General features: G+C 39.2%; 2 protein-coding genes across 4 annotated transcripts; one reads left to right on the top strand and one right to left on the bottom strand.

The window, feature by feature from the left end:
* The first annotated feature begins 898 nt into the window (after nt 1-898).
* On the top strand, nt 899-6,824 carry LOC140892104 (uncharacterized). Of its 3 annotated transcripts, none has more exons than XM_073300854.1 (6): nt 899-1,456; nt 2,097-2,182; nt 2,270-2,523; nt 2,687-2,770; nt 3,033-3,102; nt 6,572-6,824. In XM_073300854.1, the coding sequence occupies exons 2-5, from the start codon at nt 2,169-2,171 to the stop codon at nt 3,056-3,058; spliced, it is 378 nt and encodes a 125-aa protein (XP_073156955.1). In that variant the 5' UTR covers nt 899-1,456; nt 2,097-2,168; the 3' UTR covers nt 3,059-3,102; nt 6,572-6,824. The 3 variants fall into 3 exon arrangements, with proteins under 3 accessions (XP_073156955.1, XP_073156953.1, XP_073156954.1); XM_073300852.1 differs by lacking the exon at nt 6,572-6,824 and adding an exon at nt 3,497-3,535; XM_073300853.1 differs by lacking the exon at nt 6,572-6,824 and adding an exon at nt 3,459-3,535.
* A 4,907-nt stretch (nt 6,825-11,731) lies between these two features.
* Nucleotides 11,732-19,956, bottom strand: LOC140889816 (uncharacterized). Its single transcript, XM_073297545.1, has 2 exons — nt 19,738-19,956; nt 11,732-12,235 (listed from the first exon to the last, which is right to left on the bottom strand). The coding sequence occupies exons 1-2, from the start codon at nt 19,954-19,956 to the stop codon at nt 11,732-11,734; spliced, it is 723 nt and encodes a 240-aa protein (XP_073153646.1).
* Between the last annotated feature and the right edge of the window lie 232 nt (nt 19,957-20,188).

Genomic DNA, 20,188 nt, shown 5'->3' with positions numbered 1-20,188 from the left:
ATTATATTGTTATTTGATAGCATCTTGGTATCATGTAAGTTAAGGTGATAAAAACTCCACATGAATTTGTGGTACTATATCATATATTATGTGGTATACTTTAAAATAAGATACGATATAACATAAGCTATTTTGTGATACAGTAAACATATGGATGTGGTACACTTTCACTTAAATTTCGGCAATACCATACCATACATAGTTCCATAAGTCCAAAACATATGCTACCATACCATTTCTATTAACAATGTTCAAATAATTTCACACGCATAATTTCTAGCGCTCTCGTTGGAAAATAATACTAAATGATAAAAATATTTGAATTTTTAAAATATATCACAAGATTAAGTGATAAAATAGCCATTGATAACTTGTTAAATTGTAACAAGTGGAGAAACTACAACTTAATATATATTATCTTATTTGATATGATTACGTGACATTTATATTTAATACATGTATCTATTATATTGTTATTTGATAGCATCTTGGTATCATGTAAGTTAAGGTGGTAAAAACTCCACATGAATTTGTGGTACTATATCATATATTATGTGGTATACTTTAAAATAAGATACGGTACAACATAAGCTATTTTGTGGTACAGTTAACATATGGATGTGGTACACTTTCACTTAAACACTAGTAGAATTTTTGCTTTTTACTTCGGCATATTTTACTTCGGCAATTATTAATTACAAAGTAATAAGTTATAAACAACTTCGGTAATAACACTAGTGAGGTAAAATCGTACATTTAACTTCGGTATTTAAAAAAACACGGGCTTCACTTATTTTTTGAGGACATATTACTTCGGTAGATATGTTTTTGCCGAAGTAAAAAGTAAAAAAATAAAATTTTTTGGTAAGTTGTGAAGTAAAATCCCTTCTTTCTAAAACCTTCGATATCAGTGAAATCGTAAAAAATCCAAAGTCCGTAACCTCCTTCCAAACTCCATCGATCCCCTTTCTTCAGCCCTAGCGCCCGCCGATCGACAACTCCAGCCTTCCACCACCACCAAGAGCAGCTCGTCGTCTTCCAAATTCCATCGATCCTCTTCTTCCATACTCCAGCGATCCCCTTCTTCAGCCTTAGAGTGCGCCGATTTACAATTCCAGCCTTCCACCACCACCAGGAGCTGCTCGTCGATGAAATAATTGTATGAATCCTTCTCTTTTGTCAAATGGGTAGCGCCTTCAGCAGCTTCCAAAACGATGGGTTCCTCGACGGGGGATACGACGCTGGATTTGTCAACGAGGCCGAATATGGCTTCTCGCATCCCGATTTCAGGCAGGGTCCGCTTGTGGGAACTATGGAGTTGTACGAGCGCCACGTTTTCTTGTGCTACAAGAACCCTCAGGTGTGGCCGCCTCGTATTTAGGCCGCTGAATTCGATCGGCTTCCCAAACTTCTTGCGGCCGCTCTGGCTGCGAGGAAGACAAAAATGAGATGACAGGTACAAGGCTTTTTTTTTTCGCTTCTTGGTTTTGTGCGGCGGTGCAACGTCTGTTTCTTGATTTCTTTTTCTCTCCGGTAGAATGTTGATGAATGCTGTCAAGGTTGTGGATGCTTGATGAGTTTGGAGGAAAAACCAAATTGAATTTTTATGTGGATTAGTTTTTTAATTGTATGTATGTTTGTGTTGGGATGTTGCTTGATGCGTGCGGGTTATGCATCAACCTTATCAGGGAGAATTAATGAAATTGCTCTGTGAAGCTACTCGAATTGTTAGGTTGGGTTCTTTTGAGTTTTGACCCATTGTCTCAACTTACATGGAATATTAAGACAAATCTAGCTCTCAAATCAAATGCCATTTTTCAAACATTGAAAGCTTCAAATCGCTATGTACAAACAACAACTTGCTGTTTCTTTGACTGAAAAATACGTTTCATTATGAAACAAAAGATTTCCTGTACTTCTGTGTACTTTAATGGAAAAAGAACTAATGGAGCTGGTTGATTTTCTGTCAAGAAGACCTGTGAATACCATGGCAACATGTTTCCATGATAACTGTGAAAAATCACTACTTGGTTTCCTCTTCACTATGTTTTCAATTATCCTTTTTATGACAATCACTTTTTCACATATCTTTTCAGGCCCGTTTAACTATCTGTGAGGGGCGCGATGGTACTGAGACATCTAACGGTGATTTGTTAATCTTTCCAGACATGATTAGATACAGGTTAAAGTTCATCTTTTACTGCTGTGGAAACCCATAGAATTCCTTTGTATTTGCCCCAAAATATTGTAAGTTTGAATAAAATTACAGGATATTAACGCACTTTGATGTTGATACATTTGTCGAGGAGGTGCTTGTGAAGGAGTGTGAATGGTTGCCTGGAAGCCCAGAAGATTTGAGTGGTTGTTATATTTTTGTATGCTGTCATGGCTCAAGGGATCGACGATGCGGTGTTTGTGGACCATCTGTTATTAATAAATTTAAGGATGAGATAGAATCACACGGTTTACAAGGTAAAGTGTTGGTTGGCCCATGTTCACACATTGGAGGGCACAAGTATGCGGGTAATGTGATCATTTTTGGACCTAACATCAAGAAAGAAGTCACTGGCCACTGATACGTGGATAACTAGTTCTCCTTTACTTATTGTTATTGAGCCGTTTCTCCCTTTGTTGAAAATTGCTTGTACACTAATTAAAAGATCATAATATTGCAACTACACTGCAGGTACGGGTATGTTATGCCTGAAGATGTACCTGTTTTGCTTGACCAGCATATTGGGAAAGGAGAAATTGTCGATTGCCTATGGAGGTAAAATATAGCAGACATGTATTAGAATTTCTTTATGAGTATGACCCATAAATATTTTGGGAGATATATAATTATTAAGACACTTTTGAAACCAAGCTATAGTTGGATAATTGGAAAAAATTAAAAAAACCAAAACAAAACAACAAAAAAAAAAAATAGCTCGAGATTGAAGTTTCCCAATCCTAAGACCCCACTTTCTTACTGCTGATTCGATGAAAGCCTAAATAATGTTTGATTTGTGTTTTCCTGGTGACTGAAGCAGATAATTCCATCTACACTCAATCGTGAAATGAGCTTTGTGTTGAGAAAAGCAAAACATCCAAGTGCAAAAGGTATCTATGTTTTTAGATCTGCGTTTTGTTTGGTTTACACTGCATTTTTTCCCTCTTCTTCGTTGCTACATATTGTACAACATGATCTATGTTCTTAGATCTATGTTTGGTTCTCTCTGAAACGTGATTTATGTCTTCAGATTTGTGTTTTGTTTTGTTTAAAACGATTTTTGATCTTCTGGTTTTCTTCCATATGTTGTGTATGTGATTTATGTTTTTATATATAACATATTTTAGGGGAGAGTTGAAAAAAGAAATATTTTCAAATATGTACGCTTTTTTAAGTCTTCGAAGACCTAAATGAATGACACAAATCTATGAACGTTTGAACTTTGCTGCTCTGTTTTGTGCACTAGGTCTGTTGCGGCCCATTTTAACCATTGAATATGACTAGGTCTGTTGCGGCCCATTTTAACCATTGAATATGACCAAACACTTACAAGTTCTGAAATGTTCTCCACTGAGTTGGTTTCGGAAAAAAAAAAGATGCAAGTGCTATTAGCTTAATCTGACACTGGAGAAAATATTAAGGCCTTGTTGGTCATGAAATTTTGGATTAGAAGAGAGGGGACAATAGAAATTATGGCGAAAAGGAAATTGATCATGTGACTTGGGAGTATGTAACTCAGGCTCACACTTGATATGTATATTCACTTTCATTTTGAATTTTTTGTGTCAGCCGCTGGGTCATAGACTCATATGTATATTGTTTTTAAGAAATTTTTTGAGTGCTTTTCCAGCCTTGAATGATCTTCTTGCTGCATTAACAATTGAAATTTCAAAAGCACCTCCTGCCCTCTTCCCATCACCATGGACGAATTGTATCATAAGAAATTGTATAGTTATTGGTCAGCCGATTAGTTAATAATAATAATAATAATAATAATAATAATAATAATAATAATAATAGTTTTGACTTGCCTTGGTGTATTGGATTATGAAAGCTTTAATTATGTCGACCCGGTTTACATTATTCATCTGTTACTTTTCATTTTTTCATGCGAAGAAATTTCTGGCCAACTTTTACCTTTTTTTCGCATTCTGTTGTTCCTACAAAAAAATATTGGAACCCCATGAGGCTGTTGCCAAAGTAAGTATAAATGTTGTTTGATTGCTTTAATGAAATACTTCTAAGAATTACCTCACTAAATATAAATGTTTTTAGCATTAATTAATTAAATCATCTTTTTCTTGATTTTTTTCCAATTCATTTCAAACACTTATAATTACATCCACTTTATCTGTAAATTTCGTGTATAACACTACTATTATTCAAATACTTATAATGCAAATGCATGAAATTTCAAGTATGGATTTAATATATGAAACTATCATCATCTCAATATTCTTATTCATTGAAAATTTGTTTTCTCCAAAGTCATAACAGTAGAAATAAGTTAAATAAATATAGGTGCATAATTTGGTTTTAAATTTTAATCACTGCATAGATAAATTCTTTAAAGTTGTAAAATCACATATAGCAAGATGGTTAAAAGTAACAGCTCAGAAATCGACATTCATTAATTCCATGTTATTATTGATCTAAAATTTGTCAAGTTTTTCAATGGTTGTAATTAATTTCTCTTAAACATAAAAATCTCAGCTGATACACCATAGACTTATATGAGAATATGTTTCATGTCCAATGTAAAACTACTAATTTCCTTTAACTTTTATCTCACCACAACCTTTTTCTTTGCTATTTCTACCTCCATAAGCTTCTTCGACTTTCGTCATTCTTATTAGGTGCAAATCCAACTTGAAATAATAATCACGTAGCTACAAAGATGAAATAAAAAAAAAACCCATTGTAACTAAAAAAAAAAACTTCAAAAGGAAGATGATAGTAACCAGGTCATTCTATCTGCTTGAACTGTATTTTTTATCTATGACTTTCTGCAAATTACAATATATGTCAGTGTTCATCAATGCAATTGAAAGCACCTAATTTATGCTTTATTTTTCATATATGAAGATCTCCTAATTATGCCACCCTCCACTTTTAATACATTTGCCGCAAATTGAATAGATTTTAACTATCTTATGTTTATATCAGTGTTTTTATAACCGGATCGGTGATCGAACCGGTTTACCTAGAAAAAACGATCCAACCGGTCGGACCGTTTTAACCGGGCGGTCGAACCGGAAAACCGTTTATATAATTTAATATAATAAATAATATATTTTAAATTTTAAAAACTCAAAAATTATATAAATAGACAAAAAATACATATTTAACATATTTTGAAAACTAAACATTTAAATATATTCAAAATAACAATTATAATTATAAATTATTTAAATTTTAAAAAACAATAATTATTAAAATAATTTTTTAAATAAAGAAAAAATTCTAAATAATAATGTATATATATATATATAAATAATAAATTTAAAGTTTTAAAAATAAAAAAAATCTTAAATTTTTAAAAAAAAAAAAAAAATTCGGAAAACCGGTTCAACCGGTTGAACCGGTTTTCCGGTTCTTGGCCGGTCCAACCGGTTCTTGACCGGTTTTGACCGGTTGGACCAATTTTTCGGTTTTTGGAGTTGGTCCGGACCGGAGAACCGACCGGTTCCCGGTCGAACCGGTCGAACCGGTCGGTCCGGTCCGGTTCCAAAAACATTGGTTTATATCATATTTTTAGGACTACTTCGGTATTGCTGTATCAGATCGTAACATTCACTTAAGGGTGGTAAAAAAAAAATTGTTCAGCTCTTCGACTCGCCCATCATATAGGTTTGAATCTTCATTACAATTTTTTTTACTGTTAATGATGTCTGTATGTATGGTTTCCCGTCATTATTTTACTGAACTTTAGTGCATACAACATACTCAACTTCTACGCTTAGTTTTGTATCAAAGTGTGTTGTCACGTAAGTTCGAGCAACGTAAAACTTGTAAATATTTAGGTATTTTGCTTTACTGCTATCCTTTTTTAGTTTTATTTAGGCTTCCTGATTCGTATGCCAAATGGTATAGTTGTCTTCCTATGATTTTGTTTCTGTCTTGGTTTAGGGGCAATTTTTTTTTACTGTGATACATTTTTGGTTTGGTTTAGGCTTCCTTTTTCATACGCCATGTAGGTTAGTTGTCTGCCTTGATTACGATGACTTAATACCTCAAGAATTATGGTGGCCCTACCTAGTCTATTTTAAAGTATATCATTTAATTTCAACAGTGTATGAATTGTATTTGGCTTGGCTTGATAAATTGGGCATCATATGCTAACACAATTCTGCTAAATTCTGGTATCCTCAAAATTTGAATTGCTGAGAACTGATCTTGGCAGCAAAGATGATCTTGAACAACAATTTTTGTGGCAAGTTTTAAAACCCATAACAAGATGATCATACATGTCAGCATGCATACCAAATAGGTTATTGCTTATTCTTTGTTTTGGATTTCAGTTTGCAACTTCTGCCTTGTTGGTTTACCGTGACATCCCTATATTTTTTTGAATTTCAGTTTGCAGGATGCGTCAAGAATCAGTGTTACAGTCAATAACAATTTGACGAAGTTAGAAGTCAATGAAGTGAATTTGTCTACTCTCATGTAGGTGCATAAATATGTCATTCATGTTGGGATAATAATTTCTTTTGAGGAAATACGTGTGTATGTGTACACGTTTAGTTTTGAGAAAGTACGTGTGGATATGTGCATATAATTTCGTATTATTTTAGTGGATAGACTTGTTGACTTATGTATGCTTGTCGTTTTGGGATGAATTTATTATTAGTGTATTTTAAGTTTCAAAAATATATTTATGAAATTATTGTACCTAAATTTTAATTTACAAGAAGTGTATTCTATTAATTCGGCAATTTTAGTATCAACTTAGTTAATCGAAGAATTTACTTCATCATTGATTTAAATGCTGCAATCATATGTATTCTATTTCTCCGGCAATTTTAGTAATCGACAAATATGAAAGTAAATCATTATCTACTACTTCGTATATTAATCAAAATATCGAAGTAAAACAAATTCTATTACTTCGGCAATTTCATTAATAGACGAAGTAGAAGAATGCATTTTACTTCGGTGATAAAAGAAATTAACGAAGTAAAACACAATATTTCACTTCGTATACGAACCGAAGTATAATCATAGTTGTTACTTCATTAAATTCATTAATTACCGAAGTATAAGAATATGTTTGACTTCGTAACTTATGAAATGAGCGAAGTAAAATATATGTTTTTACTTCGGCACCGGTCCAATTCTGCCTCAAAAAAATGACCAAAGACTTCGGTAATTTAAGGTATAAGACTTCGGCGATTCAGCGAAGTAAAAAAGTACCCTATTACTTCACGTGACACTACTTTGGTAATTAAGTTCCTACGACTTCGGTTATTAACCGAAGTCTTACGCGATTTTTCTACTAGTGAAATTTCGGCAATACCATACCATACATAGTTCCATAAGACCAAAACATATGCTACCATGCCCACAGGGGCATAGGCGAGTTGGTAAGGCCTGAGGTGACGTGGAAAGAAATTCTCCAGCGTTGCGGGTTCGATCCTCGTGTGGAGCATATTCTCTGCTGAAAATATTATGGGGAATGCTCTGGGGATTGGGTCATGTGCTCCCTCCTTCAGGTCCTTGCTGCTTGTGCACATCCCTCGATTTACCCTCCGCATGAGCCAATGGGCCTCTGACTCATGTGGAATGGGGTCCCCTTCAGGGTCAACCCTTTTAAGAAAACATATGCTACCATACCATTTCTATTAACAATGTTCAAATAATTTTCACGCGCATAAATTCTAGCTCTCTCGTTGGAAAATAATACTGAATGATAAAAATATTTGAATTTTTGAAATATATCACAAGATTAAGTGATAAAATAGCCATTGATAACTTGTTAAATTATAACAAGTGGAGAAACTACAACATAGTCTATATTATCTTATTTGATATGATTACGTGACATTTATATTTAATACATGTACCTATTATATTGTTATTTGATAGCATCTTGGTATCATGTAAGTTAAGGTGGTAAAAACTCCACATGAATTTGTGGTACTATATCATATATTATGTGGTATACGTTAAAATACGATATGGTACAACATAAGCTATTTTGTGGTACAGTAAACATACGGATGTGGTACACTTTCACTTAAATTTTAGCAATACCATATCATATATAGTTCCATAAGTCCAAAACATATGCTACCATACCATTTCTATTAACAATGTTTAAATAATTTTCACATTTCTACATATACTTTTAAAATAAGATACGGTACCATATGAATTTATTGTACTATATCATACATTACGTGGTACACTTTAACATAACATACAGTACAAAACAAGAGTGATATGTGGTACAGTAAACACAAGGATGTCATACTCTTTTAAGTTAAGGTGTTAAAAACTCCACATGAATTTGTGGTACTATATCATATATTATGTGTTGTACTTTAAAATAAGATACGGTACAACATAAGCTAATTTGTGATACATTAAACATATGGATATGGTATACTTTCACTTAAATTTTGGCAATACCGTACCCTACATGGTTCCATAAGTCCAAAACATATGCTACCATACCATTTCTATTAACAATGTTCAAATAATTTGCACGCACATACTTTCTAGCACTCTCGTTGAAAAATAATACTAAATGATAAAAATGTTTGAATTTTTGAAATATATCACAAGATTAAGTGATAAAATAGCCATTGATAACTTGTTAAATTGTAACAAGTGGAAAAAATACAACTTAGTCTATATTATCTTATTTGATATGATTACGTGACATTTATATTTAATACATGTACCTATTATATTGTTATTTGATAGCATCTTGGTATCATGTAAGTTAAGGTGGTAAAAACTCCACATGAATTTGTGGTACTATATCATATATTATGTGGTATACTTTAAAATAGGATACGGTACAACATAAGCTATTTTGTGGTATAGTAAACATATGGATGTGGCACACTTTCACTTAAATTTCAGCAATACCATACCATACATAGTTCCATAAGTCCAAAACATATGCTACCATACCATTTCTATTAACAATGTTCAAATAATTTTCACGCGCATAATTTCTAGCGCTCTCGTTGGAAAATAATACTAAATGATAAAAATATTTGAATTTTTGAAATATATCACAAGATTAAGTGATAAAATAGCCATTGATAACTTATTAAATTGTAACAAATGGAGAAACTACAACTTATTCTGTATTATCTTATTTGATATGATTACGTGATATTTTTATTTAATACATGTACTGATTATATTGTTATTTGATAGCTTCTTGGTATCATGTAAATTAAGGTGGTAAAAACTCCACATGAATTTATGGTATTATATCATATATGATGTGGTACACTTTAAAATAATATACGGTACAACATAAGCTAATTTGTGGTACAGTAAACATGAGTATGTGGTACACTTTCACTTAAATTTCGGCAATACCATACCATACATAGTTCCATAAGTCCAAAACATGAAAATTCATACATCAACAGAAATTATATCTAATATTCTTTCGCAAAAATAAAGTCCAAATTCGTCAATCCCACAAAAGAACATATGACTCTCTAGTTGAACAAAAAATGATAAAAGAACGAGAATGTCAAGGGAACGATGCACCGCTAATACTTTTGCAGGATCGTGGACACTTTTAAGCCTATTGTCGCAAATTCTCCGTTCTTCCATCCTTCTCTTCCTGTAAATTAGAACATGTATTAGTATTTTTTTCATAACAATGATAATCTTGCAAGACACTAATATATAATTGTATGATTTTTACTGGTAAGTCAAATAGCTAACAACTAAGTTAACAAACCATAAAGCAAAAACTAGTTAATGGGTTCTTTGCAGCTGCTGCTGTTGTGGCCTTTCTTGCGACATCGACCACACTTTGACACACGTAGTATGACTTGCGATGGTATTCTTTGAGTTCTTCTTCGGCACGGTTGGCTTCGAACATCGGGAGGATTGATTACAAACGATTGACTAATATTGGACTCATGCATCTCAAATGTAGGGATGGGATTTGTAGTGACCCTGCATGGAATCACCTACTAACTGGCAACTAATAGCATGCATTAAACTTAATACAGCAAAATACTTAACAGAGTAAAAACGTGCGGAAACATAATCCATAATTTACATATCAGCTTAGTAATATAATCCAGGCTTAAATCTGTAGTGATACAACCATATCGAAATTCTTAAAAGTAAACATTATACAGCTAATAAATCGTGCTGTATAAAAACTTTCAAAGCTCCTGCTCCCTAGTCCTGCCTTGAACTACCAGCTCCGTCCATCCGGCGACCTGCCCCATGGAATAGGGTGTCCAAGATAATAACTAGGACGTGAGCGCTACGCCCAGTACATAGACATGAGTAAACATATGTATATAATGCATGCAACATGATGACTGGTACAGGGTCATCTGAAAAGTCATGCTCAGAACCGGCGCCATATGAGTGCTGCCACCGCACGGATCAACCTCTGGGTGCAACCACACTCATCTAGTACACCAGAGTAGACAGACATAAATGCCCCCGCCGTCGCGGTACTCTCAGTGACAGATTATCGAGTATAGAGCTGAGCGGCTCTATAGTCAGGTATAACAAGGTATAGGCTCAACGTGTATATGCACATGACATATGAATATAGAAAACGGTAAATCATATCTCATGCCATATAATAATGCCAAATAAATGCAACATATAAACATGTATACTCGCTGGCAATCTCAGTCAATGTGTACGTACCTCTAGGCTAGTTCAAGTATAATAGATCCTAGGTTCCAAGCCTATATTCAAAAGTTCACCGTATCACTACATAAATTCTATAAGTCTTAACTAAGCTAATAAGTACTCCCAAAAATTAAATAGATTCCCGGACCATACCTTCGTCCGTAGTTAGCCCTTTGGAGTCGCTAGTCCTGAATGACTATAACCTCACCGTGGTTATTTCAGAACCTCACTATTAACCGATAGGGCCCTCAAGTGTATATCTCACACTATATAACTGAAGAAGGAAACGCGGGAATTCGTATTTCAAAACTGAAGCAAATGAGCCCTATTTATAGCCAAAATCTCGGCAACGATCGGAACCACCGATCTCGGGATCGGAGCTTCCGATTCCAGCTCATTCTGTGCATGTCCGACACGTCGGGATCGGAACCACCGTTCCGGGATCGAAACTTCCGATCGAACCCCCGATCAACACTTGTCAAAACTCACGGCTGAGTCATCGAGCATTGCTGGCTGGCTGAGATCGGAACCTCCGTTGCTGATCGGAACGTCCGATCCCCGTGCATCCGATCTGCTTCCGAAGTGGTCAGGATCGGAGCTTCCGAACTGGGATCGGAGCTTCCGATCTGGCCCAAAGTCAAAAGCCCAAATTCCTCTTCCGAAGTCCAATAACACTCCGAAATAGATCAATTACCAACCCTTAATCATGTTTAACATATTATTATCTTAAAATAGTTTCCGGGTTACTACAGGATTTAAGATTCCTCTATAAGCTTCACGATAGAACTCTATCTTAAAGTATTTGTCGCAAAAATAATATAAATACAATGATTTTGATTCTATTGCGGCACATGCATGCTTGCATGGAAGACTATTAATCTGTTAACCTCTGCACGAACAAGTCATAGCAGACAAATCAACAACAAATGATTTATCCCCGTCCACAACCTCAAAACTCAAGCCACTTGCTTTACGCACTTTCAAGCTGCGATATTGGGCATATGTCTTTGCAAGAAAATTCTCCTTTGATGGACTCAATTTTTTAATCATCACCATTGTTGCTTCACGTCGTTCGTGCATCATTTCCATAATTTGAATGCAAATATGGTCTACCATGGCCACAATAGGGAGATATCGGGCTGGTTTCACCCAATTATTCCAACACTCGGCCATGTTATTATTTATCACACCCCAACACTTTCCCGGAAACCATGCATTTGCCCAACTTTGGGGACATGAATTGACTATAAACTCTCTAGCAAGTGGCATTGATGTTATTATATTGTTAATATGTTCTTCAAACTCTTGCTTTGATGGGGCATACACAACTTTCTTGAAAATAGATGACCAGTGTTTTTTGTTGTGGAGTGGGTATCTTCGCATGACCTACATTCAAATAACCAAAACAAAATATATAAATAGTGCAAATATACTGATATGCTAAAACTAGTGCACATATACAAACCTGTTTAACGAAATTATCCACCAAATGCCGCAGACAATATGCATGATGACTGCATGGGAATATTATGTAGTGACCCTTACCCGGATCACCTACTAAACAGAACTTAGGCATGCAATTAACTTAAAGAAACAGATATCAGAATAAAACTGCGGAAACCAATAACATTATACAATCCCAAGTAAAGGAATCTGTAATTATCCAATAATATACAACCAAATCGAATAGCTGTATAAACCCAAACAACAGTAATAAAGCCTAGACGAAGCTCCAGCTGGCCAACCACTGACTAGCCTCTCCTGGATCCACCCTCCTCGTCCAATCGCAAACCTGCCCCATGGAATAGGGTGTCCAGAAAATACAGAGTACGAGACGTGAGCATAAAACGCTCAGTGCGAGAGTATGAGTATACATGCATGCAAAGTGAACTCCCTATAGACTCGAGGTCAAGGATCAGATAACAGAGACAGACCGGGCCCTGGTATGTAGCACGCTGTGCCGTCGCTTCAGGAGGTGGCTCCCATACCGAGATAACTGTGGATACGCCGGACCCAAATCGATGGAAGTCCATCCACTAACAGGATAGGGTACAACCCTACTACAGACATCTCGAAGGAGATACAGCAAGATGCAAATGAATGCAGCATAATATCATGGCATATAAATCATGCAGTCACATAATACATGCATACTCAGTCAGGATATCTCGAACAGTACTTTCGTACCTCAAATACCCGGTAGGCACTACCAGCTCTAAGCCCAAGCCTAAAGTCCGCCTACATAGCGAAATGATACTACTATCATTACAGTGCTCTAAAAGCCTTAACTAAGCTATTGCATACTCCTAAATATTTATAGGAAGCAAAAGCTATACCTTCGTCCGTCGTTAGCCCTTTGATGTCGATGCCTCCAGAACTTGGGCACAAATCCGCTACGACTACCGAACGCCTAGACGACTCCCGGTTCAAGCCTAGGAAGGCTAGAACAACTCGAATATGACTAGAAATAGAGAGGAAATCCGGAATTGGCAAGGAGAAATGAAGTCTCGGCCTTCTATTTATAGACAACGATCGGAGCCTCCGATCCTCGATCGGAACGTCCGAACTTCGATCGGAACGTCCGATCCTGCCATCGGAGCTTCCGAAGATCCTGATCTGCCACGTGTCAAAATATCATTTGTTGACTTCGGATAGGGGTGATCGGAACGTCCGATCCTGATCGGAGCTTCCGATCCAGCCACACGTCATGGATGACGTAATATCATCGGTGCCTCCGATCCTCATCGGAGCTTCCGATCCCGATCGGAGCTTCCGATCGTCCCTTCGGAGCTTCCGATCCGTCCGATGCCTAATTGAATTAATTAGCATTAATCCTTTAATTACTCAATTAGGGTACGGGCTACTACATTCTCCCCCACTTAAGATATTTCGTCCTCGAAATCAGATCTTAAGTACTGAACGCAAATACAGAAATCAGAAACATTCATTATTCAAATCAAACGTTTACAGAGTTTGCAACTGAATACAACTTAAAGAATGAAATCAAAACAACTCAGGATGGTCTTTACGCATCCTGTCCTCAAGCTCCCAAGTAGCTTCCTCAGTGCCTCGGCGCTGCCACTGAACTAAAACCAAAGGAATGACTTTGTTCCGTAAAACCTTATCCTTAAAATCAAGGATGCGAAGAGGTTTCTCAACATAAGTCAAATCCTTGTCTACCTGAACCTCAGATCGCTGCAGAATATGAGATTCATCAGCCATATACCGTCGCAACAGAGATACGTGGAACACGTCGTGAATGCTGGATAGATGCGGTGGCAAAGCTAGTCGATAAGCCAAATCGCCAATACTCTCCAAGATCTCAAACGGACCGATAAATCTGGGAGACAACTTGCCCTTAAGGCCAAATCTGAGAATCTTGCGGAAAGGTGACACTCTCAGAAACACTTTCTCCCCGACCTCGAACTGCAAAGGCCTACACTTGATATTAGCATAACTGGCCTGACGATCCTGTGCAGTCTTAATCCGTTTCTTGATCTGATCAACAATGTCTATTGTCTGCTGGATAAACTCCGGTCCTTCAGCCTGTCTCTCCCCCACTTCTTCCCAGAAGAGTGGAGTACGACAACGTCGCCCATACAATGCCTCAAAAGGTGCCATCCCAATACTAGTGTGATAGCTGTTGTTGTAAGCGAACTCGATCAACGGCAAATGATCCTGCCAGGCTGAACCAAAATCCAAGACGCACGCTCTAAGCATATCCTCTAACGTACGGATAGTGCGCTCTGACTGACCATCAGTCTCCGGATGATAGGCTGTACTCAAACTGAGAGTAGTACCCATCGCACGCTGAACACTCCCCCAGAATCTAGAAGTAAACCTGGGGTCCCGATCGCTGACAATGCTCACAGGCACTCCATGAAGTCGAACGATCTCCTGAATGTACATCCGTGCCATGCGATCCACAGAGTACTCTCGGCTATAGGCAATGAAATGCGCTGACTTGGTGAGTCGGTCCACCACAACCCAGATAGCATCACAGTTCCTCGGGGATACCGGCAAATGGGTCACAAAGTCCATAGTGATAAACTCCCATTTCCATTCAGGAATAGGCAGACTGTGAAGCAATCCTCCAGGTCGTCGGTGCTCTGCCTTGACCTGTTGACACACCAAACATCTCGAAACAAACTGATAAACACTGCGTTTCATTCCCTTCCACCAGAAACGAGTACGTAGATCCTTGTACATCTTGTTGCTCCCAGGATGAATACTCAACTTAGTGCGATGTGCCTGAGATAAAATCTCCTCTCGCAACTCTTCATCATGTGGAACCACAAGCCTACCAGACAAACACAGAAAGCCATCTGACTGATAATGAAATCCAGACGAGCTACCCTCGTTAGCTAGACGAGCTAAACGCTGGGTCTTTGAATCAGACATCTGAGCATCTCGGATCCGCGAGTACAAGGCTGGCTCAGATAATATCGCAAACATCTGGATACTCTGCATACCTTTCTTATGCTTGAAGGTAAAACCTGAAGTACAACAGTCACTGATCGCACTAGACATCGAACAAGTCTGAAGTGCGGATAGTCGCACCTTGCGACTCAAAGCATCAGCGGTGAGATTAGCAGCTCCCGGATGGTACTTAATCTCGCAATCATAGTCCTTAAGCAAGTCCATCCAACGTCTCTGCCTCATGTTCAACTCCGCCTGAGTGAACAAATACTTGAGACTCTTATGGTCGGTGAAGATCTCAAATTTCTCGCCATACAGATAATGACGCCAGATCTTCAAAGCGAACACAATGGCTGCTAACTCCAAATCATGGACTCGGTAGTTGTCCTCGTGAAGTTTCAGCTGTCTAGAAGCGTATGCGATTACATGCCCATTCTGAGTCAGGACACAACCTAACCCCTGAAGAGAAGCATCCATGTAAACTACATACCCTCCAGATCCTGACGGTAATGCTAACACCGGCGCAGAAGTCAACCGCCGTCGAAGCTCACGGAAATTCTCCTCACACTCGGAGGACCACTCAAAATCCACACCCTTGCGGGTAAGCTGCGTCAACGGTCGAGCTAACTGAGAGAAGTTCAGAATGAAGCGACGATAATACCCTGCTAGACCCAGAAAACTACGGATCTCAGCAACTGTCGTCGGACGCGACCAATTAAGTACCGCTTCAATCTTGCTTGGATCAACAGAAATCCCCTCCCTGGATATGATATGGCCAAGAAAAACCACTCTATCCATCCAGAACTCACACTTGCTCAGCTTGGCGTACAATTGCTCATCTCGAAGAGTCTGCAGTACCAACCGCAAGTAAGAAACATGCTCTTCCGTATTACGCGAATACACCAAGATGTCGTCAATGAAGACCACGACAAACTTGTCCAAATACTCCCTGAAGACACGGTTCATCAAATCCATGAATATAGCCGGCGCATTAGTCAAACCAAATGACATCACTAGGAACTCGTAATGCCCATAGCGAGTACGGAATGCAGTCTTGGCTACGTCCTGATCACGGACTCTCAACTGATGATACCCAGATCTCAAGTCAATCTTGGAGTAAATTGATGTGCACTGCAGCTGGTCAAACAAGTCATCAACACGAGGCAACGGATACTTGTTCTTCACAGTCACTCGATTCAGCTGCCGGTAGTCAATGCACAGCCGCATCAACCCATCCTTCTTCTTCACGAAGAGAACAGGAGCTCCCCAAGGAGATACACTAGGACGAATGTACCCCTTGTCCAAAAGATCCTGTAGCTGATTCTTTAACTCACGCATCTCTGACGGAGCCAGATGATACGGTGCTCTAGAAATAGGCGAAGTACCCGGCATCAACTCTATGCCAAACTCGACTTCCCTAGCAGGAGGAATACCCGGAATCTCATCAGGAAACACATCTGGAAATTCATCCACAACAGGAATGCTCTCTATCCCAATACTCTCAGCGGACAAATCAACTGCATAGATAAGGTAGCCTTCCCCGCCAGACTCTAGAGCTCGACAGGCTCTCAAAGCTGATACCAAAGGCATCGGGGGTCGCGCTCCCTCACCATAGAAAAACCAACTCTCACTCCCTTCCGGATGAAAGCGTACTAATCTCTGATAGCAGTCCACTGAAGCTCGATAGGTAGTCAGCACATCTATTCCCAGAATGCAATCAAAGTCGTCCATCGCCAGGACCATGAGATTCACCAACAGAACGTTCCCTTCAAACTCTAAAGGGCAACCCATCACTAGACGCTTAGCCAAAGCAGATTGGCCCGTCGGAGTAGAAACAGACATCACTACGTCTAGTGCAATGCATGGTAACTTATGCCTCTTAACAAAACGTGCAGAAATGAAGGAATGAGATGCACCAGTGTCAATAAGTACAAGAGCAAGTATACCATAAAGCATAAATGTACCTGCGATGACTTTCTCATTCTCCTCCACAGCCTGATCATGTCTCAGGGCAAACACCTGGCCAGAAGCTCGTGGCCTCAAATGAGAACTCCCAGCAGACTGTGCCTGCGACCTCTGCTGAACGGTAGCCTGAGAACCCGATCCTGAACCAGAACCAGAACCGCCTCCCCCAGACTGTGGACAATCCCTCCGGATATGACCAGTCTCTCCACAACGGAAACAAGCTCCAGAAGCTCTGCGGCACTTGTCGGATGGATGGTTCTTCCCACAGTGATCACACTTCTCCTTCTTACCGTAACGGACAACACCTCCAGAACCAGAGGAAGAAGAAGATCCAGACTTCTTGAAAGTTTGGGCACGGGGACCCAAAGAACTAGCAGGTCTCGACTGAGAGAAAGACCTGTTCCGCCGAATGCTGTCCTCCGCCTGGTGACAACGGCTCACCAAACCCTCGTAAGACATGTCGTCGCCAACCGCCACACGGTCATGGATCTCAGGGTTAAGGCCCTGAAGGAACATATTATACTTCATCTCTGAGCTATCAGCAATCTCGGGGCAATAGGATAGCAGATCAAAGAACCTCTGCTGATACTCATCGATAGACATAGTTCCCTATCGCAGACTCAGTAGCTCGCCTGCCTTCGACTGACGGAGTGCAGGAGGAAAATACCGCTTTTGGAAAGCTGTGCGGAACTCGGCCCAAGTGGCCACTCCTCTCGCCGCAACAAAAGGTGCAGAAGTAAACCTCCACCACCTGCGCGCACGCCCATCCAGAAGATAGCCAAGGGTCTCCACCTTCTGCTCATCAGTGCATTGGAAAGTCTGAAAAGTCGTCTCCATGCGGTCTAACCAGTTCTCCGCATCCTCCGGAGACTCACCTCCAACTAAGGGCTTAGGACCCATAGCTAAGAATCGACGCACAGTGAAACGCTCGTCGTCATGATGACGATGACGCCGTTCTCGACGAGGCTCCCGGTCGGCATCACCCCAACGCCCACCAACACTGCCATGAGAACTCTGGTCGTCACGATTTGACATCTACAAAAATACCTCAAGATGAGACTAAATCCCAAGAAATCTTTTGCATGCTCTGATACCATAAATGTAGTGACCCTTACCCGGATCACCTACTAAACAGAACTTAGGCATGCAATTAACTTAAAAAAACAGATATCAGAATAAAACTGCGGAAACCAATAACATTATACAATCCCAAGTAAAGGAATCTGTAATTATCCAATAATATACAACCAAATCGAATAGCTGTATAAACCCAAACAACAGTAATAAAGCCTAGACGAAGCTCCAGCTGGCCAACCACTGACTAGCCTCTCCTGGATCCACCCTCCTCGTCCAATCGCAAACCTGCCCCATGGAATAGGGTGTCCAGAAAATACAGAGTACGAGACGTGAGCATAAAACGCTCAGTGCGAGAGTATGAGTATACATGCATGCAAAGTGAACTCCCTATAGACTCGAGGTCAAGGATCAGATAACAGAGACAGACCGGGCCCTGGTATGTAGCACGCTGTGCCGTCGCTTCAGGAGGTGGCTCCCATACCGAGATAACTGTGGATACGCCGGACCCAAATCGATGGAAGTCCATCCACTAACAGGATAGGGTACAACCCTACTACAGACATCTCGAAGGAGATACAGCAAGATGCAAATGAATGCAGCATAATATCATGACATATAAATCATGCAGTCACATAATACATGCATACTCAGTCAGGATATCTCGAACAGTACTTTCGTACCTCAAATACCCGGTAGGCACTACCAGCTCTAAGCCCAAGCCTAAAGTCCGCCTACACAGCGAAATGATACTACTATCATTACAGTGCTCTAAAAGCCTTAACTAAGCTATTGCATACTCCTAAATATTTATAGGAAGCAAAAGCTATACCTTCGTCCGTCGTTAGCCCTTTGATGTCGATGCCTCCAGAACTTGGGCACAAATCCGCTACGACTACCGAACGCCTAGACGACTCCCGGTTCAAGCCTAGGAAGGCTAGAACAACTCGAATATGACTAGAAATAGAGAGGAAATCCGGAATTGGCAAGGAGAAATGAAGTCTCGGCCTTCTATTTATAGACAACGATCGGAGCCTCCGATCCTCGATCGGAACGTCCGAACTTCGATCGGAACGTCCGATCCTGCCATCGGAGCTTCCGAAGATCCTGATCTGCCACGTGTCAAAATATCATTTGTTGACTTCGGATAGGGGTGATCGGAACGTCCGATCCTGATCGGAGCTTCCGATCCAGCCACACATCATGGATGACGTAATATCATCGGTGCCTCCGATCCTCATCGGAGCTTCCGATCCCGATCGGAGCTTCCGATCGTCCCTTCGGAGCTTCCGATCCGTCCGATGCCTAATTGAATTAATTAGCATTAATCCTTTAATTACTCAATTAGGGTACGGGCTACTACATATTAACTCAACTGCCTTGATTATCCTGGGATGCCTATCGGAGAAAAAGGTAAACTCATCGAATACCATACACTGATGTGAAACTAGAACACCTTTGAGATGGAAACAAAACCATCCCCAATTATCATCATTTTCAGAATCCAAAACTGCATATGCTAACGTAAAAAGATCATCATTATCATCCTTTGCAATGGCAACCAAAATATTTCCCTTGTATTTATTTTTTATGTCAGTGCCATCCAAGAAAATCAAGGGTCTACATCCACTGATAAACCAGTTGCACATGCATTGAAAAAAATGAATAACCGTTTAAATTTATTACTTAAAAGGTCAATTTCACACTCAACAATACTTCCCGGATTAGTTACTTTGATAGCATTGCAATATCATCTTAGTTTGTCATAAGATTCATCCTCTACACCATGAATGTCACGCATTGACATTTCTTTCCCTCTCCAAACCTTGTGGTAATTGAGATCGACCCCATAATCCCTTTGTATATCTTTCAACATCATAC

This window comes from Henckelia pumila, chromosome 3 (assembly GCF_033568475.1).
Source record: "Henckelia pumila isolate YLH828 chromosome 3, ASM3356847v2, whole genome shotgun sequence".
Taxonomy (NCBI): Eukaryota; Viridiplantae; Streptophyta; class Magnoliopsida; order Lamiales; family Gesneriaceae; genus Henckelia; species Henckelia pumila.
This window is presented reverse-complemented; position numbering and strand designations above follow the sequence as displayed.

Coding starts and splice junctions, on each gene's coding strand:
- LOC140892104 (XM_073300854.1), top strand. Junction 2,524..2,686: donor TGGAGGGCACAAGTATGCGG/GTAATGTGATCA, acceptor ACTACACTGCAG/GTACGGGTATGTTATGCCTG. Junction 2,771..3,032: donor ATTGTCGATTGCCTATGGAG/GTAAAATATAGC, acceptor TGACTGAAGCAG/ATAATTCCATCTACACTCAA.
- LOC140889816 (XM_073297545.1), bottom strand. CDS start 19,956: ATGTGCAACTGGTTTATCAGTGGATGTAGACCCTTGATTTTCTTGGAT. Junction 12,236..19,737: donor TAGTTTCACATCAGTGTATG/GTATTCGATGAG, acceptor ATTTGAATGTAG/GTCATGCGAAGATACCCACT.